Source organism: Rissa tridactyla, chromosome 2, assembly GCF_028500815.1.
Source record: "Rissa tridactyla isolate bRisTri1 chromosome 2, bRisTri1.patW.cur.20221130, whole genome shotgun sequence".
In the NCBI taxonomy this organism is placed as follows: domain Eukaryota; kingdom Metazoa; phylum Chordata; class Aves; order Charadriiformes; family Laridae; genus Rissa; species Rissa tridactyla.
The window spans coordinates 67,071,134-67,092,235 of NC_071467.1; the positions used below are offsets into that span (position 1 = coordinate 67,071,134).

General features: G+C 37.9%; 1 protein-coding gene and 1 long non-coding RNA gene across 2 annotated transcripts in view; one reads left to right on the top strand and one right to left on the bottom strand.

The window, feature by feature from the left end:
• LOC128905824 (dynein axonemal heavy chain 5-like) overlaps nt 1-21,102 on the top strand; it is a 168,395-nt gene that overhangs the window by 121,019 nt on the left and 26,274 nt on the right. Inside the window, exons 63-71 of the mRNA XM_054192389.1 lie at nt 1,740-1,895; nt 2,169-2,351; nt 5,613-5,783; nt 6,203-6,581; nt 7,760-8,031; nt 9,106-9,270; nt 13,774-14,041; nt 15,765-15,886; nt 17,117-17,464. Of these exons, the coding sequence (XP_054048364.1) occupies nt 1,740-1,895; nt 2,169-2,351; nt 5,613-5,783; nt 6,203-6,581; nt 7,760-8,031; nt 9,106-9,270; nt 13,774-14,041; nt 15,765-15,886; nt 17,117-17,464 (2,064 nt within the window). The remainder of the gene's footprint in view (nt 1-1,739; nt 1,896-2,168; nt 2,352-5,612; nt 5,784-6,202; nt 6,582-7,759; nt 8,032-9,105; nt 9,271-13,773; nt 14,042-15,764; nt 15,887-17,116; nt 17,465-21,102) is intronic.
• LOC128905826 (uncharacterized) overlaps nt 6,653-21,102 on the bottom strand; it is a 34,651-nt gene continuing 20,201 nt past the window's right edge. The window contains exons 2-3 of the long non-coding RNA XR_008464995.1: nt 8,265-8,448; nt 6,653-7,522 (exon numbers count right to left, since the gene is read on the bottom strand). This is a non-coding gene — a long non-coding RNA (uncharacterized LOC128905826). The remainder of the gene's footprint in view (nt 7,523-8,264; nt 8,449-21,102) is intronic.

The following is a 21,102-nucleotide window of genomic DNA, read 5'->3' on the forward strand; positions in this document are numbered from 1 at the left end:
ATTCACAGAAGAATTTAGGCATGTTCTGTCTGTGTGAAATCTACTGTCTTAGAGTAGATAACATGGCTTGCTCTATATTACATCAGACCTTACTTTGGCCACCCAAAATTGGATCAAGAAACACTAGTGAGCAGGATAAATCTCATATTCCATCCTCTTTGAGACTTGCACTTCCTACTTAGGATTTCAGAGAGCTGCTGAGCTGAGTTCAGGACCGGCAACAGTGAATCTCCTTCAGTTAGGGACCTACACCGACTCTTTCTGCCATGCTGTAGCCTTTCCCCCAATAATTTTAGTGTCCTCCAAGCTGCAGCTTGAGTTCCCTCCCTTAATTGGCACTGAGTTTGTGTTGCCCGCCCTCCAGCTGGCTGTTCTCACCATGTGCCGGCGTGCAGCCTGCAGAAGGGGATTGCAAACACACCAGTTCCATTCTCTGGTCCAGAAATTGTGTAAGGATTTTACATCACATACCCCCCAAAGCAGGGACTGGGAGATGTAGATTAAAATACCATATCTTCTTTCCCCACTGTTCATACGCTATAAGTGATGATGGCATTTGACTGATGAGCCAGATAAAAATGTCTACCAGGCTTGCCTTGTGTGAATATCCACCCTTTGAAATGCGTGAATCCTAATGGGGCTTAACTACTGAGCTGCTGAGTACTCTCAAAACTTACATAGCTTTGAATACACACAGGTGCAGCCTCTAAATGCAGAGGAAGCTTTCCTGATGAAAATGCAGTCAGTTACGGGCTTTTAGACATCCTGGCTCAGGTGCCAGCTGTGTTAGAAGAATCTGAGTTCTCCCCCTGTAAAGTCCAGGAGGAACAGTTATGTCAAGACTCTAAATACCCAAGTATTTAGGTTATGTCTTTATATATGGGATATTGTAATTTGCTATTGTCTTGTTAGGGTTATATTGTTGATCACTACAACACTAACTTCATCCCTCAGTTTCAGTTGAACTGAAAATGTAAGTAACGTACTGTTTTGGTGGATACACATGTGTTTACATGATATCAAAGCTAAAAGTTCAGAGTGGTGGAACATAGTATTAATTTTTGTGCCTTTATGTGCCTTACCAAATGTAATGTGCCTTTAGATATTTTAATTATACCTTTTTCAAAGAGCACTGCCTGCAAGAAAAGGATTTATTTTAAAAACATGTCTATCCTAGGTTTTTTTTCTGTTTAAAAAACCCCACACTCTAAAACCAGGCTTAACAGATGCCTGGAAAGGCTATTCAATTACCATCTCAAAGGCTTATGTTACATTTCTTAATTTTAAATAAATGAAAAGGAGTCTATGTGATTTTTAGCAATTTTAAGACTTTATACTGTGAAATGGGAACTGAATTAGAAATTCAACATCTGATGTGAGACTAGGCCTCCTGTGTAACACTGGTTCCCTGTCTGAACCCTATAAATATTTCCCTACTTCACATTAGTGTTCTGAGCATAAATTCATTAATATTTAAAAGATATTAAAATACTACAGTGATTAGATAGATCCGTAGATTAGTAAATAAATAGATAACAATAAAGAGGTGTGATCTCCTATTCTGTTAAGCTTAAAGCAAAACTTCCGTTCATTTCAGCAGAGGTGAGTGTTGGTCCCTAAAATGTCATCATTTGTGTAGATATCCCAGGATGAGTATAATTTTTGAAAGTTGAAATAGATTTTATACTGTTTTCTATGTGCTTGCAAATTCATGATATATTGTGGACCAATCTTCCCAGGTTACAGCTATGAACCACAAGTTCTTCAGAAGTCATATAGAAGATTGCCTGTCCCTTGGCCGACCTTTGTTAATTGAAGATGTTGGAGAGGAACTTGATCCTGCTCTAGATAACATCTTGGAAAAAAATTTCATAAAATCTGGTTCAGCACACAAAGTAAGATGAATTGTGAACATGAAATTAAAAAATAGGACAGATGCTGGGTATCTGGTACTCTGGATACTGCCAAGATTCACACCTTTGCAACACTTAGGAAGACGAGTAGTGAACTCATGGGGTTGTTTGTTATTTTTTTTACCCTTTAAGCAGAAAGTTTAAAAAGTGTAAATGAAAATGTAAAAAAAAAGAGTTCATCAATTTTTCACTGGATAAAATAAATGTTTTTCTGAATTCAGCTTTTGAAAATTGAGTAATATGTTTTATTTTCAGGTGAAAGTAGGTGACAAGGAGGTAGATCTGATGAAGGGGTTTACCCTTTATATGACAACAAAATTGGCTAATCCTGCTTATACTCCAGAAATTAGTGCAAGAACAACTGTGATTGACTTTACTGTTACTCTGAAAGGGCTAGAAGATCAGCTCCTTGGCCGTGTCATCCTCACAGAAAAACAGGTATCTCATAGCTTGCAATATTTGTATAGAGGGAAGGCTTGTTCAATATTTGGACTATGAGTGGATATATTCAATGTCTTGGTTGAAATCAAATGCAAGAACAAAAATGTGAATGAAAGTTTAGGGATTTGTGCATTTGCTGAAACACAATGCGGAGCAGGTTTCTAATTGAATTGAGGGACCTAAACATTTATTTTAAGATCTGGCCTTGGAAAGAGAAGAAAGTAAGTTACTCATTAAAAATACATCACAGACATATACATGACATACATAAAGCATCTTTATTCCTTTATATATAGCAAAGGCTCCCTGTTCAGTCAGAAGCCTCTTTCATTTCTGAATTTCTTTTTAAACTTAATTTGAATTACATGAAAAAATGCTTATGAACTCAGACTACTTTTGCCAGCCAGGCTCTAGTGTGCAAGGAGATATGAGAATTTTAAGGAGCCCCGAACACTGACTTGACTCTGCTCTTACTAAAATTTCCATTGATTATGTGGAAGCAAATATTAAGAAGAAAATCCTCTCTCAGATGTTTTTCAGGAGTTTTATTTCATAATATCAAATCTGAGATATCATCCCTGGTAATTTAATTCCTAGATCACTCCTATGTCTTTTTGTGTGATCTAATTTAACAGCCTGGCTATCCAAAAACTTAGGAGTCAATTAATCAGAAGCAGTGGGGACAAAGGTGGGTTTTTACTGTGGTAGTCATACCAATAAATATGTTGAATGTTATGGTTCAATTACACTAAAATGAAATATTTTCTTCCTTTCTCATTAAAGTGAAAGCACAGAAGTTGTATTTCACATCAAATTGAATGACTTATTTATTTCAAATGGAACATTTCATAATTGTGTATTTGTGAGAAAAGTAACAAAAATTAAGGTTTGGATTAGCAGAGATGCTGCTTTCAGTAAGTAACTCAGATAGGCTTGCTCATGTGAGAGAGGTTGCCCACCTAAGGGAATTCATTCCTCCTCCTAGAACCTCCCAAAGCATGTTCTAACCGGCGTGCTTTAGTGGTGCTGTTACTTTCTCCAGCCAACAACTTTCCACTTTGCTCAAACGAACATTTGCTGAAGTAAGGACTGGAATCTAAGTGCCCTTCCTTCAGTCTGACAGTCACAACCAGAGGCTGGAAAGTTACTGTTATGCTCAAACTTCCTGTGAACTGTTATATGAAAAATGGAAAAGCTACCACAGGAGCTAGTGAGGAAGAGCTATCCATTAGCAGGGTGGGACAAATGCTAGGGATGAAAAACTTTTAACCTTTACTCCAGTAGATGTATGTTTACGTAAGCTAAATTGAACAGCAACAACAGGAGTGGCTGGAACTATCCTGACTGAGTAACTTACCTCTGATGGGAGACAGAGGTTTAAATCAAGATAGAAGTGAAATTGTTTTCTCATGACCTACATATGAAACTCATCTCCTCCCCTGCCCCCCACCCAAATACCCTCACTCTGTGTTTTTTATCCTGGACAAAACTGTTAGAGAATTCATATTGTATGTATGTAGCAACACCTAGACTGCATTTTGGATCAAAAATATAGTCACTGAAAAATATTCTTCCAGTGCTGTGTATCATCTGAAGAGAGCTGCAGGGGTTAGTATCAGCACTGCTTGCTGCACTAGGACATGGTTGCAGGTGATCAACATTTATTAAACTTCTTCCCTTTAGCAGATATGAAGAAATCATGGTTGTTCTGTCTCTTCTGTCTCAATAAGAGATGAATGTCCTGGGTGGATAGCCAGAGCCAATGGAGCTCTGATAAATTTAGTTCAAAGACAAGACAGAGCATGAACAGAGAATCTGAAGAACAGGTTTTCTATTACAAACAAGAAGACAAGTTTATGATCACTGAGCTAAAGTAACAGATTAAAGGAACCAAGATATTCTTAAAGATTGCTATAGTCTTCAGTGAAATCTATGATCAAAGAAGTGTTTATTCTTCTCAGCTTTAAAGGTTGCTGTATGAAAAAAAGGTTGCTGTAACTGTATGAAAAAAAAAACAGTCAGCATCTTTTTGTGCTTGGATAATGAAGTTGCTGCCACTGTTTGTGTTCAGAACAGTTATTTTTTATGTTACAAATGCAGTTGTAAAATCCTCTTGCAAACAAAAGCCTGGCATCTGATATATTTGCTAATTTTCTGAAAGACACTCTTATGCAGGCTTACAATTAGAATAGATGAGGTGCCTGTTCTTAAATTAAGCATGTCCTTACGTAGAATTTAAGCATATACTTAAATGCATGTTTGAGTGTTCTGAAGAACTACTCATTTTGTGTAATTTTAATCTTTTTGGCATTAAAGGTAAAGAAAGAGGAGGAAATGCAGAAAAATTTAAGCTGAATGACTGACGCCTAAGTCATTCTCCCCTGTTGGTATGCAGCTTCCACAGAGCTACATTCTGTAGACCTAGAATATATTACTAACAGGTTTCCAAATAAGAAGTTTTTGAGAGTAAAGAAATCTGTCACTTCTTTGAAATACAGGAGAGACTCTTCTGTACTGCATAACTCTGTACATCTCCTTTTTCTCTAATGGCATATTGACAAGAATGAAAATAAACTGAAGACATAGGTGTAGGAAGACTGGTATTATTAACTACCCTTTTCTTACAGGAAGGTTGACTTGATTGATTAAATGAAGGTTGCCAGCAAAAGTATCCCTGAGCTCCACTGGACTGCAGTATAGCTGCCTCATTTCACTTAGAATTGTGTTGACTTGTCTGTCATTGTTCCCTTGCCATTGTCTGTCTTGTAGAAATAGCATAAAAATTCCATATGACATAGATGATAATTGTAACATTTTCTATTTTGTAAGCAGTAGAGGAGTGTATCTTGCAAAGTCACAGAATAATAGAAATTAGAAATGGAAAAGGTCATCCAGTCAACTTCCCTAACAATGTAAAATCCATCCATATAATGCATCTTTCAGTCCTTTGTCTGATTTAATTTTAAGTACTTAATGTAACGTGGCTTTTATCACTTCCCATTGGAAAATAGCTTTAGTGCTTTTTGCATCTTACTATGAGGAAACTTTTCCTGGTAATTCTCATGTGTTTTCACTCTTGAGCATGTTGCATTAATCAAATAAATGCAATATATATATAAATTACTTTAGTATATATTTCTGAAAAAAGCACCAAAGCCCCCAGTCTATCATGCATGAAATCACATGTTTTCTGTGTCATTATAAAGAATCTTTCTTTGAATTAACCTTAAATATTCTAAGGAAAATTTCTGAATACAGGAACTGGAGGCAGAAAGAGTCAAACTGATGGAAGAAGTGACATCTAACAAGAGGAAAATGCAGGAGCTTGAAGATAATCTACTGTTACGTCTAACCAGTACAGAGGGCTCTTTGGTTGAAGATGAGTCTCTGATAGAAGTCCTAAGAATCACTAAAACCACAGCAGAAGAGGTGAGTTTTGAATGCATTGCAGATACATTTTATAATTGTAATTTAAAGATTATTTGTAGACAGATTTTTTTTCCTGGTTTTGTTTTTTCCATTCAGAGACACTATATAACATCTGACTTCTTAACAAATAAATAGTAGAAACACTGTAAATTTTTCTTCATAAAATGTTGCAAAATTAAACTATTACCTGGATACTACTTTATATTCCAGGCATACTTTGCAGGTGTAAGTGTGAATCAAATAGCATTGTACTCAGTGTTTGAACACATAAAGATACAATGTTGAAACACTGACAGAGGGAAGCAAAGCTTGACTAAAAATACCACTGTGATCTTAATCAAGACCTTTTCTTTTTGTTGTGCACTATAAATCACAAGTGACATGACTTAATCTTCATGGTCTTTTCCATTAATTTTAAGGTCAGTGAAAAATTAAACATAGCAGCGGAGACAGAGGTGAAAATCAATACAGCACGTGAAGAGTATCGGCCTGTTGCTGGTCGTGGTAGCATCCTTTATTTCCTAATTGTGGAACTGAGCTTGGTTAATGTCATGTATCAAACATCCCTACGGCAGTTCCTTGGCATTTTTGACCTATCAGTGGAAAGATCTCGGAAATCTCAGATCACAGCAAAAAGGGTAGCATATATAATTGAGCATCTCACCTATGAAGTTTTCAAGTACACAGTTCGAGGGTTGTATGAAAATCACAGATTCCTGTTTACGTTGCTTCTGGCACTGAAGATTGACTTGCAGGCCAAGAGAATTTCACACACTGAGTTTGAGACACTGATCAAAGGTAATTTCTCTAAAAGTGTTCCTGTTTACATATGTCTGTGAACTGAGAAATTCAGATTTTGCAGTGCTTGCACTAGTGGTATGTTGTATCCAGTGGATCTAATGTTTTTTAACTGCTGAGTGAAAGCATATATAGCCCAAGAAGAGCAATATAGATTATTTATTATCAAAATAAGGCTTAGATGAGGATCATAGAATCATAAAATTGCCTAGGTTGGAAGGGACCTTTCAGATCATCTAGTCCAACCATCAACCTAACTCTGACAAAAACCATCACTAAACTGTATCTCTAAGCACTGTTTTACATGGCAAAATAGAGAAAAATGTCCATTACTTTGTAAGTGACCCTACAGTTTTCTCCTGTATGCCTCTTTTTTGAGTGATCTTGGAGTCAGCAAAATCTCTTTTGGTGGCTGGTGAGCAAGCATGTGAATGCACGAGGACTCTGTACCACATTTAAGTGTCAGTATACAAAAAGTGGAAATCTGTTACATGTTGTAAAATGTTATTATATTGCATTGCATTATGCCACCACTGCATATTGCTACTCTGACACGATAACAAAGAAAAATTTTGGTAAAGTTCATAAAATTTGATGGGGACGAACCCCGCTGCCTCCAAGATATGATAAGTACAATCAGGTACTGAGCTAAGTATAGTCTGGTACTTGCCATCCAAATATCTCTGTGTGCTTTGCAAACACCGATTTCATGTTTAGCTGTGACTCAGCTGTGTTGGAGGTGCAAATGGGCGTGACGCTGGGGTGGTGGTTGAGCTAAGAAGGCTGTTGAAGTTGCACAGTCCTGGAAACGAATGCACCATGTGCTTTCGTATTCTGTAGTCTAGGTGAAAGGAGATCAGATTAACCATAGGTTCTTCCTATATCTGGTCTGAAGACTTGTGTTTCAGCATCCTTTTAGGTAGGCAAGTTTTATTCCAGTTCTGCAAATGGAGAAAAAGCAGCACAAAAATTACTGGGGTATCAACTTTGGGAGGCACTGAGACCACTTTCCCAATCTGCCTTTGTTAAATGAACCTTCCATGCAAATTCTGTGTCTCTGTGTCCTGGTATACAAAGACTTTTACTCTCTAAACTATAGAAATAAATATTTTTTTATTACTTGTCATTTTTCTGTTTAACAATGGTTGATTTCCTCTATAATGCTTTTCATTTTGCAGGAGGTGCCAGTTTGGATCTGAATTCTGTGGAACCAAAACCAAAAAAGTGGATCCTTGACATGACATGGCTCAATCTTGTGCAGTTATCTAGCTTGTACCCGTTTAATCAACTTCTGGTTCAAGTTGTTAGGAATGAGAAATCTTGGAAAGCTTGGTTTGATGAAGCAGCACCTGAAAAAGCTGTTATTCCTGATGGATATGACAGCTTACTGGATCAATTCCGTAAACTGCTCCTTGTCCGTAGCTGGTGCCCTGATCATACTGTTGCCCAAGTAAGAAAATAATAGAGCTACTATTCCTCATTTATCAACAATCTTATCATGTTGCACAACCATCTCTGAGAAAGAATATCTCTGAATAGTGGTTTCAAAAACTGTAATTATTTTAATTTTTGAGGAAAGAAGGGATTCTTTTTGTTATCTTCTTTATCTCTTCTTTCCCTACTGTGTTTCACCAAGTGTTACAAAATTTTACCTCTCTTCACCAGGGCAGAAGTTACACTTACTAGTGGATGATTGAGTTATTTTTTTCTGGAATGGGCGTCTTCCTCAGTCCACTTTGTTCCTGGGTGTTTCTCTCCATACTACATGCCTCAGAATCTGTGCTTTCTTTACACAGTTGGAAAATCATGTCCGTCAAAAAAGAGTTTCATACACCAGGATAGCTTTAGAAGTCCTTTCAGAAAATGTCTGTGAAAAGAGGACAATAGAGGCATAGGGAAGGTTTGACTTTTAAGGATAAAGTCTGAGCTGTGTTTGTGTTTTGTAGAAATAGATAATGAGCGTAAGGACTTGAATTGGATAACCACTGGACAGGAGATTTTGTTTGAAGTTTCAACAAATATACGGAAGATTGTAACTGGGTCAGATGAAAGATCTGTCTAATCTGCTGTGCTGTAGAGACAGTGTCAACAATACATGCTTAGAGGTGTTAAGAATGGGGCTGGTGTAGCGAAGCTCTTTTGTTTGGCTATCCACCAAGCTTTAGCAGTCAGTAATTTAGGGGCAATATCTGGGCTGTCCTTAGAGCCGACAGTGGATCTATTCTGCGTGGGTTTCCTTAGTTCTTTTTAAAAAAACATTTAGCATCCTCTAGCAACAATGTTCACAGGGTGGCTGTTGTGTGAGCAGAGCAGAATTCTTTCTTCTCTTTGTTTGAAGTTTGCTGAGAATTTCAATGGTTCTCTCCTGTGGACTGTAACTTCTGTTACACCGAAGTTGAAAATGAAAGTTTAGAAAGTTGTTGCCTTCCAATGTAGCTATTGGTAAATTCCACATCAGTGATTAATGCTAAATGAAAAAAAAAAAAAAAAGTATATATTTCTGGTAATTTTTTTTTTTTTTTAGGCTCGACACTACATTGCAGAATCTCTTGGAGGGAAATATGCGGAAGGTTTTATTCTTGAAATGGAAGCAATGTGGAGCGAAAGTGACTGTCGAACACCTTTGACATGCTTTTTATCAATGGGGTCTGACCCCACTGAAAATATAGAACGTCTTGCAAAGTCAAAGGTATCCTCCTAAACTGAGTTTGCTAGAGCTGCTAAAGGCATTTAAAACTATCCTTTGAACTAAAAATGGTATTTCCATGTTTTATAGAAGTTCAAATGATGATATTTGTATTCATATAAGTGTTCTCTGGAAGTTAATTTTGGACCAGTAGCCAAAATGCATTTACTGAGGAAATGGAAATGTTACATTCTTTCTTTTTAGAATTGTTTTATTCCAGTGAGTCCTCTATCTTTATCCAGCTGACTATGGTAGTCCATTACTTAGTGAAAGCACTTAGCTATAAGAACAAAGCAATAATTGTGGTTTACAGTGTGTTGCATTCACCGTAGGAGCTGACAGTAATGACGACTACAAGAAGATGCAGAAAAAAATAAGAAATACGGTGACAAGAGAAATTAATTTGGAGACTCTATCATTTAATCGGTTCATTTGATGGATAGACATTGGACATTTCTTACAGCATAGTGTCACTTTAAAGCACTCTGTGCTTTATGTTTTATGGTTTGCAATGTAGATGCAAGTATAATTTTCCCAAGAAGCTATTCACAGTAGATCTCCATAAATTTTCCTCCCTGTTAGAATGCATCTTCATTTAGAGGTGCAGAACTCTGGTATGCACTAAGTAAGACTTGCAAAAGTGGGGAGCACCCACAAATCTCTTAACTTAGTAATTAGAAAGTTTAGATGCTTGTTCTATCTGAAAATCAGGACTCTCTTATTTTATTTGTCTGACTGTGATAAAGAGTGCTTAAATTTAGGTTCTAAATTTAACTCAAGTGTTTAAACTTGGTAATCTTAAGTCTGAAGTTGTTGATGTGATCCTTGTCCCCAAAAACTGTGCAGCCACATAGCCAGCCAATATACAGACATGGGGAGGGAGAAGGATGGCAGTTGGGTGAGCAGGATTTTTAGGTTTACTGGAAGCAATGCATTTGAAGAACAATTTTATTCCTATTCACAAAATATTGTATTGCCTTTTCCTAAGATATAAGAGACATTTTGAGAGTGTAGAAATGAAGTGCAACAATGTTCATAGACTAAAAACAAGCAAATTTTTTTAGTCTCTTTTAAACTCCAGGTAAACTTAGGTGGTTGTGATTGGAATCCTGTTTTTCATGGCCTATGGTATGAATACAAATGGAGTGTCAGCTTTGTGATGGTGTTTTTATTCACCTATTCGGCTCTTTAATATGTGTATCCTGTGAAATGGACTCCTGGCTAGGTACTTACCCCATCTCCAGTAGGAGTTAGTTTCTGTAATCAATAAAGAGAAAGAGTGGCTCATTTGAAAGCAATTCAGAGTACACGATTGAAACTTAACTTTGACTTGCATGGAGGAGTTGAGTATTTCTGTCCCATTGGCAATATAAGGCGATGAGGTACACTAACCTCTAGAGTCACTTGAAATCATCTGGTCACTTAGATTCACTCTTACAAGGAGTGGAACAAAATGCTCTCCTTTCTGTCAAATCTTAATCAAGACCTTAGTCTGTCTGGGGAAGTGCTGGTAGGTAGGAGGTGCTCTGTAATTGTGACTGTCACTGGTTTTGCTGTCATTCTGAAAGTATATTGCAGTGGGGAGTTTTAATATGTTTTCATGCTTTAAGGCAACATGTATAGACTAATAGAAAGTGAGGCTGCAAAAGAGCCAAAGGGATTGCCTTGTTTATTCACACATAGTTTATGAACAAGGCAACAGCAGCTGTCATAACTTGAAGTTCAACCGTAATGTCAACTGTAAATGTAAAGTTAAATGTGATGTTTAACTGTAAAGTTCTGATCTGTCGAAGCAAATATCTTACCACACAGCATATAGAAACCTTTCAAATTTATGAAAGCCATCCAGATTCTGCAAATCAAACTACAAACACAGATCTTTTTTAACGTAAAAATGTATATTAACCTTGTGGTACTGGAGGAGCACTTCAGTAGTTCTTTAGCTTTTAAAAAATGTATCTAGAAATCATTTACAGTTTTCAGAAACATTTGCAACAAATTATACTTAGTTCCTGGCTTTCTCTGGGCTTTCTCTGCTTTTTTTTGCCAAAATAAACCTTTCATTTAACATATGTTAGCTGCACCAAGGATCTGATCTTGGTATATATGTGCTTCTATACCTCCAAAGTGCCCTGTCCACCCCCCCCTTTTTTTTTTTCTTCTTCTTCTTAATGATAGAAAACTTCCAAAAGACATGCTGAGCCTATTTTTCAGTGATTTCCCTTTTATAGGCATAATTTGTAGTCTTAAAATGAATTGTCAGTACTGATAGTACCTCTAAGTATTACATTAACAATATAAATCAATTATCTACAGTTGGAAATGTTCAAATTTGTGACCAGAATTTATTTTTCACTATAAAATTTAGTTACTCAGGTGGCCTTCTCCCAAAGAAATGGAAACAGTATCTGTGACTACTGAGCTATATAACCTTCTTTACAAATCAAGCAAGCTCTATCTTAAAACTAGTTGGATTTCTGCCCCCTTTACTTTCACTTAAAGATGGAGTGAAAATTTAACTTATGTCTACCACTTTGGTTTCATTAAAACTAGATAATTTTATTATTGTAGACATAGTTTCTTCTTTCAGGGAATGATGTACAGAACATTCAACAGAACTGTCAGGACCACTGTAGTGACTAAAATGGCAGTATTTTCATCTGGATAGCGTTGTATTAGGATGACACAGATACATTGGTATGACTCACTATTGAGAGAAACATTCTGTACACAGACATAGATAGAGTTCTTTCAGGAGTAAAATGAGGACAAGCCATAGTGAAAAATATTTTTTCCTTGTCTTGATGTTTCTACAACCTTTAATGATTGTACATTTGAGAGGTAACATTGCTGAGAAGAGCAAATTATAAGCAGATGCTTTGTTAGGAAATAATATAACAGCTGAATATTTATGCACTCTGCAGGGGTAGTCATAGCCTTTGACTGATGGAAGTGCTAGCTGTACTCAGGTACATCTTAGAAAAGGTAAAGTTTTTGCTTCTCTGGCACATAGCCAACTTCACAAACTATTTAGTTTTGCTTCTTTTAGCTGCAATTTCAGGTTTTACTGACCTGAGAGCAGGATTTAACTGCTTTCTTATCTTTGGCATCCTCTTATCCTTAAATCTTTTGCCAGGATGTGGAGGATCATATACAGCAGCTGTATTTATACTGTTCAGTAAGATCAGGTCAGGGCTTGTTCTCTGGCTCTAAGGCCAAATGACCCAGCACAGCTTCTTCCCATACGCTTAACCTTTTTCTCCTGCAAAAGTAGGGCAGCCTCATCCACACTGTTTAGGACTGGATGACTTCCTTCTTTTTTATTTCAAAGTGAGAAAGTCCCAGTAGCAGGAAGACTTGAGACTAACCTTTGTAGCTCTCAGACAGCTGAAGATAGTGCAGATTGATAAGTCTTTATGCAGCTCATTGCTCACAGCATGAGGGACACTTGGCTGTAGTTCTTAAACATGAAACTGTCCATGAAACTAAGTCTCTAAGTCTTTTCATCAATTCCTTTGCCCTCGACATGTATATAGAATAATACGCTCAACTTGGGTTTGATAATTCTGGTTTTCCCTGGTAGAAGTCAGAGAAACAACCTAAGCCAGGGGACTACTTATTTAACAAGAACAGGGGTAGCAAGAACAATAAGCAAGGGGGTGTCTGCCTGCACTTTACTTACAGACTTGTATGGCCCTGATCACAACCTAGTCAGCTTGTCTTTTTTAGATTCCCTTGGAGAGCTTGTATCATCTTCAGTTTTTTCAGAACCACTGGCTCTCTTCTCCTATGGCCTCTGGAGGAAAGACTCCATAAATTTCCAGAATTCTTGTGTTTGCATTTATGAGCTCTCTCTCTTCTGAATCCAGAAAACTAACAGTTAGAAAACTAGCTAGAGATAGCTGATCACCAAACTAGAATCCTCTGAATCAGTGGCGTCACATCTGACAATTAAGAATACAGGGTGTTTGCTAAGGGATGACTTAATGTGAGCCAATCTTTCCTATCTTTTCTGCTTGCTTGACAGTTCTCTTTTAAATGAAATAAATATGTTCAGACAGTAAAAAGACACCAAAATTGTTGGCTTTACTCTGTGCATTAATTATTATGTGGAGCATTAATATCTGTCCATCTCAAGATAGTCCACGTCATAGGAAAAAGAACAGTCAGGCAAGCTATGTTGCTGTCTGTATGTCCTGCTTTATTTGGGGAATGGGAAAAAGGAAGGGAAAATATTTCAGTTGTCTTATCCCATTGACTTTGTCAGACCTGCAAAAAAAGATTATGTCCAGTGATCACAGTTTTCTTTCAGCAAGTGGCAGATAAGAGCAACATGGAGGGTTTTGGCATTTTGTTTACTCTGTTTTGATATAATCAGTCTCCATTGATATTAGCGGTTTCTTTGTGGCACAATGTCACTATACCTGGACCTACAGAAGCAATATGTCATGTCTATAATCATTCTAAAGAACTATATATAAAAGAAGCTTTCTTTTTTCCTTCCAGAACGTTCCCTGTCGTGCCATTTCAATGGGTCAGGGCCAGGAAGTCCATGCAAGGCGCCTGTTAAATCAGTGCATGCAAGATGGAGGATGGCTCCTTCTACAGAACTGCCACCTTGGCTTGGAGTTTCTCAGTGAATTAATGGACACCATCACAACAGCAGAATCTATGAGTGAAGGTTTCAGGACCTGGATCACTACAGAGGCTCACCCAGAGTTTCCTATTAATCTCTTACAGTCCTCTATCAAATATACTAATGAACCCCCCCAAGGTAGGAAACCATGCTTTTTTTGAGTTTTGGAGCTTGCTTTTTTCCCCCACTCTGTATCACTGTACTCTCTGCAGTGTTTTAGTTTTAATCTCTTTTTTCATTAGCTAAATACAGCACTGTGCAGGTCAGTCTTGTGATGTGTAAAGCATGACCCTTTTGGTAAGAAAACCTGCCTTATATTCTACTCATGTATGATGAGAGAAGGTAACTTTGTATTTCAAACTATGGCAGAAAGAAATCCTCAAGCCTGACACTTATTTTGTCTTTTAACTCTCTCATCGTTAACTAACTTTGTAATGCATTAACTTGCCCTTCATTTATATATATGTGTTGCCACTGATTTCAGTTAACGAAGTCAGTAGGAGCTGAGAATTTTTATCCGAGGTTGTATTTAATGCCTCAGTCATTTAAACCTCTTATTTCAGTATTCATCTTCCTTAGTAAGATGTCTACAAAATGTCTGATCTTGTGAAAAACATCCCATTTCAGTGTATATACTCCACTCTCAAGAGCAGATAGTCAGTCTTCTGTTAAAAATGTCTTACTTCTTTTTCTTCTCCCCATCCTTAATTCAGTGCTCAGCATCTTTTTATTGTACTGTGTCCCCTCCTTATCATTCAAATAATAGCACCCTGTAGCTCCAAGAGGCTGTTTTATAAGTCAGGTTATAACCAATTTACAACTTGCATTTAGTAATAGAAATATGCCCCGTGTAACAATTTAAGTCAGGATAAAATATAAACAGTTTTAGTTTCTGATACTGTCCTGCCACATTGGTAGCACGATGTTACAAGGCACTTTTGTTTGGTTACTTTGTCCTGATTTCGAAATGCTATTTGTTTGAGTACTGTTCTACAGGATCTTTGTGAAGTAGTAAAGGAGCAAAAGGGCTTTTATTGTGTCATAGGAAGTATGATGACTTGGACAATCTATTCACTGCACTTGAAATCTGTCTTTTTAGACTTGTGTTAAGATGATTAGGTGCAAGATATCGTAAGAGGGACCTGGTGTCAGTAACTCATGCTCAGCGTTGTCTGCCAAAGGCAGATGATGCTTCAATAACACTGCCTGAAAGCATCTGGGAGTAGTGGGGCTTACGTATTCCATGGAAGCTGAGATTGCATCAGTATCATCTGCCTAAAGCTGTTCCTGGGATTTGAAATGTCACTGCACAAACAAACCTCCCCAAGTATTAGTATTTCCACTGTGAATTTCGGTTCTTATCTCATCAGCTTGGTGCCTGTATGCCAGTTTGAGAAGCTGCATACAGAATTTTGAGATTGTTTTCGGAATGAAATCTAAATAAAATTGTCTTTGGTAGAACTAGAATATCATTTTACATGTAAATATTGAAACACAAACTCTTGGATATTCAGTGCTATATTTCATATGACATTAGGTGTATTTTTGATTACCATATAGTTGCTGAATACTTATGGTTGTATTTCAGTTGTTATTGGTAACATTTAGAATACAATTGCTTAAGTGTAATTCCTTCCAGACTTCTGAACTTAATTTGGTGTGTCAGCTACCTGAAACAAAATGTAATTGCATTTTGACTACTATGACCAGCTGAACAGTTAATTGATTCAAAAAGATTATTTGAAGCTATAAATAAGATGATACTGTAAATTGGATAGAGAATTCTGCTTTATAGAAGTTGGAGTTATGGGTTCCATACATTTTTTTGCTCATATATTACATTTTTATACTTACTTTCTAGGTGTGAAAGCTGGCTTAAAACGAACATACTCAGCTATTACTCAGGATCACCTAGAAGTGAGCAACATGCCACAGTGGAAACCACTGCTATATGCTGTAGCATTTCTTCACACAACTGTTCAGGTTTAAAACTATGTTTCCTTTCTTCTGTCATGAAGCCATGTTTCATTTATTGATGCACCGTGTTATTAAATGAAAAACATGTTTAAGTAGAAATCCCATGTTGGTAAATTAACACAAATAAAATCAGAAAGAAAACAACACATCTCTATTACTGCAGCTGCCTTAGAACTCTACTCATGTTGATCTTGTACCTCCAACAGGGATGGTATTTCAGAGTAAAAAAGGACAGTCAACCAATGATCAATTACCGTACTCTTCTGTTAAAGTCTTTGGGCATGGCTGTGTGATCTGTCTTTCAACTAACTGGTTTTTTACTAATATTTTAAATCATAAAAGCACATTAAAGAAATTTACAGCTTGTGTTGGAAAACCGTAGTCTTAAAACTGCTGTTTTCACAATGAGAAGGTCTAAGAGGGTGAATATAAATCCTTCCTACACTGAAACCTGCAGGAGGAAATGAAGGTGGAAGATGATTTTGGGTCTTGCCTTTCAGGAGTTCCATTAACGAAAGTGCTTTATGGATTAACCACAACTTTTCATCATTCTATTGATAGATTTTGCAGTATCCTGAGTTTATATTTGGTGCATAGTTAATTTTAATCTGTGGCACCCGTGCATTGATATGTTGTGGTCCAAACGCAGCCTGTGGTATGCCTGTCTTTGGCCCATTGCTTCTTTCTTGGTGGGAATTAAGAATGTTTAAATACCAGCTATTGGCCTAGAAACCACATATTGCCAACTGCACCTGTAAATGATTCAGTAAGAACCAACTTTTGCTACTTGCATCTGCACTGTGCAGAGACATCAGTGGTATGAATATACCAGGTCCATAGGAGGACCACAGACAATGATCATGTCCGATGAGTCTAGACATCCTTTCATTTTTTAAATTCAAAAAATATAGTTCTAGACTCACAGATGCGCTGCACTTAAAAAAGAGGATTTTTCCTTAGTGAAAATATTAATATTCCTATTCTTTGTTCGTATAGCAAATGATATCATCTCTCTACTGATGATGATAAATGAGGAAATATTAAACTACTAGATAATTAATCAAGCATTTGGCCTTGTGTGTGTTAAGAGAAGAATGTTTTTTTTAAAGTTGGTGAAATATAGCCCCAGCTGGACTACTGCACTCTTAGCATATTTCTTGTATTCTTCTGCACTTAGTGTTTTGTTCACAATTACTGTCAGTCAGGCTTTTACCTTTAACTCTATCTATTTTACAGGAAAGACGAAAGTTTGGTCCATTGGGCTGGAATATTCCTTATGAATTTAATCAGGCAGACTTTGCAGCCAGCGTGCAATTTGTTCAGAATCATTTGGATGATATGGACATTAAACGTGGAGTCAACTGGAGCTGTGTTCGCTATATGCTTGGAGAAGTACAGTATGGTGGTCGTGTAACTGATGACCTTGACAAAACACTGCTGAATACATATGCAAGAGTGTGGTTTGGAGAGCATATGTTTAATGAAAAATTTTGTTTCTACAAAGATTATGTTATTCCAAAAGGGAAAACAGTTGAAGACTATCTCCAGTACATAGAGCAATTGCCATCGATTGATACACCTGAGGTAAAATATTACAAAGTATTAAAGAGAGTTTTTGTCAGATTTAATCAGGTATATTTTCCAGAGCCATGAATGTAAATGTTAAGATTAGCAGGCAGACTGTTATAGTGAATATCTAGTGTAGATCTGCTGCCCAGGAAGAGGTAGATGAGGCCTTCTTCAAACAATTGGAAGAAGTCTCACATTCACAGGCCCTGGTCCTCATGGAGGACATTAGCGTCCCTAATTATCTGCTGGAAGGGTGATACAGCAGGGTTCAAGCACTCCAGGAGATTTCTTGACTGCAGTAATGACAATTTCCTGACACAGGTAACTAAGGAGCCAACAAAGAAAGGTACTTGGCTGGACCTGATACTTATGAGCAAGGAAGAACTGGTCAGGGATGTGAAATCTGGAGCCTTGACTGTAGTGACCAATGGTGGAGGAAGGAGCAGAGCAAAAAGCAGGACCACAGCCCGGGATTTCAGGAGAGCAGACTTCAACCTCTTCAGAGGTTTCTTCCAGGCTTGGAAGAATCCCATGGATTACGGCCCTGGAGTAAGAGGAGCCCAGGAGAACTGGTTTATATTCAGGGATCGCCTCAAAGTTCAAGAAAGATCCATCCTAACAAGTAGGAAATTAAAGGTAGCAGGAGGCCTGAATGGATGAAAAAGAAATTCCTAACTGAATTCAGACATGAAGAGGAAGTGTGCAAGAGGTGGAAGCAGGGGCAGATGACCCAGCAAGGGTATAGTTCTACTGTCCAATTTTGCAGGGATAGGATTAGGAAAGCCAAGGCCAAAGTGGAGTTGAATCTGTCAAGGAATGTGAAGGGCAACAAGAAAGGATTTTACAAGTATGTAAGCAGCAAAAAGATTACTAGGGAAAATGTGGGTCCATTGCTGAATAGGGCATGAGAACTAGTGAGAAATGATATGGAAAAGGCTCAATGCCTTCTTTGCCTCAGTCTTTACCAGTAAAACTGGCCTCCAGGAATCCCAGGCCCCTGAGACAGAAAATCTAGAACAAGGAACTTAACCCTGATGGAAGAGAACCAGGTTAGGGAACATTTAAACAAACTGGACATATGTTCATGGTACCTTATGGGTTGCACCCATGAGTGCTGAGGGAGCTGGCTGATGTCATTGTCAGGTCACTCCTGATTACTTTTAAATGGTCATGGTGATTGGAAGAAGTTCCTGAAGAATGGAAGATAGCAAATATCGCTCCAGTCTTCAAGATGGGAAGAAGGAAGATCTGAGGAACTACAGGCTGGCCAGACTCACCTCTGTCCCTGGAAAGGTGCTGAAGAAAATCCTCTTGCAAAGCATTTCCAAACATACGAAGGACAAGCAGGTGATTGAGAGTAGCCAGCTTGGATTTGTGAAGGAAAAATCATGCTTAACCAACCTGTCAGCCTTCTACAATGAGGTTACCAGGTGGATGTTTTTTATCTCAACTTTAGTAAGGCTTTTTGACACCGCCTCCCATAACACCTTCATAGATAAGCTGGCAAAGTATGGATTAGATAAGCATGCCGTGAGGTGGTTTGAAAACTGGCTAAATAAGCAGACACAGAGGGTTGTGATCAGCGGCCCAAAGTCCTGTTGAAAACAGGCCACCAATGCTGTGTGCCAGGGGTCAGTACTAGGGCCAATGCTGTTTAATATCTTTGTTAATGACCTGGGTTTTGGGGCAGGGTGCATCTTCAACAAGTTCACAGGAGATACAAAACTGGAAGGAGTGTCTGATAGACCAGATGGTTGTGTTGCTATCCAGAGCGACCTTGGCATACTGGAAAACTGGACAGAGTGGAATCTCATGAAGTTCAACAAGGGGAAATGCAAATTTCTGCATTGGTTGTTCTGGTGGACAACTAGCTGACCATGACCCAGCAAGGCACCCTCATGGCAAAGAGGCTAATAGTATTCTAGGCTTCATTAGGAACAGGGAATTGATCCAGCAGGTTGAGGGAGGTGATCCTCTCTACTGAGCACTGGTGAGACCATATCTGAAGTACTGTGTCTAGTTCTGGGGTCCCCAGTACAAGAAAGATATGGACGTTCTGGAGTGAGTCTGAAGCAGGGCTATAAAGATGATTAAGGGACTGCAGCATCTGTCATATGTGGAAAGGCTGAGAGAGCTGGGACTCTTTAGCTCAGGCAAGATCTTATCAGTGTGGATAAATACTTGTTGGGAGGGTGTAAAGGCAAACCCGGAGTCTTTTTGGTGGTACCTACTAAAAGGACAAGAGGCAATGGGCATAAATTAAACAACAGGAAATTCCATCTGACAACAAGAAAACACATTTTTACAGTGAAGGTTGTCAAGCACGGGAAGAGGTTGTGGAGTCTTGATCTTATTAAAATCCCAATTGGACCCTGTGCTGGACAATGTGCTCCAGCTGACTCTGCTTGAGCAAGTGATTTGAATTAGATGACCTTCAGAGGTCCCTTCCAAACTAAACTACTTTGTGATTTTGCAATTCTGTATGGGATTGAGCAGACATGTGAACTGAGGAATAATGAAAATAAAAAAGCCATATGGCCTCATTTTGCAAGTTATAATTGGGAGATATTCTACATGTTGCCATGAATTGATGGGGCAGGCTGCAGGGTAGCTCCTGGTTGCAGACACTTTTACATGACCCACTGTGTGTATACTGCAGTGGTCACATTAATTGGAGGACTCCAACTTTCTGCTCCCTCTAGTACAGGCACAACTGATGAAGTTAGTTAAAACTGAAACAGAAGTGAATGCTCTGGATTTCTGTCTTGTTGCTATTAAGTTGATAAATGCCTTTGGAAGTAAGTTCTATTAAAATTAAATAGACGGGACTGAACATAAAAAAAATAGTTTTCTGTTACTGATAATGTGCTGGCTAAGAGGGCAAGAAGATTCCAAGGTTATAAAATAAACTTGAAGTTTTGAATCTCTGAAGGTAGTAAAAGCAGAATGCAAGGGTATTTGTGCTAGCAATGATGTACCTTTTCCAAATAAGGGTAAATGCAGCCATGATAACGCACCAGTGGGATCCTTTTGAGCCCAGCTCATGAAGAGGTTCCTGTCAGCATATGAACCTTGACTCTATCAGATTTCAGGTGCTTCTTTCATGGATCGGCTTTTCTAAGCACTTGGGAACCTATCTCACAATGCTGCAATGTATTTTTAAAGTATTTTGTTGCCTGTAAAAAATCTGTATGTATGGTTTGATGTAGGGGAATTTTACCTTTGACTTTTATGTAAATAGGATCAAGTTCGGGAATACAAACATCTTTTTCTCCTTCACATTTTCACAGGTTAGGAGGAAAGCTATGACTTTATTCTGTCATTCCAAAATTTGTCAAAATTGCTCATGGAAACCTTTAACCTTTTAAGCTCCCAGTCTTCTTTCTTCCACAGAGGATATTGTGCTAGTCAAAACAGTGTATCTTTGTTTCCTCCTCTTTCCATTTTTGGTTAAGAAAGAAAGACTGAATAAGTCTGATTGCTGTATCCTTGCTCTTTTCATAAAATTTCAACTTCTGATGAGAATAAACACTGACATCTGAAGAGGACTATTGAACTCAGCAATCCCTTTGAAAATGACTTTGATTTCAGAGGGGTATAAAGCTTTAGCAATTGGTTTTGAGGATTTATCAGGCTAAAAAAACCCAAAAGAC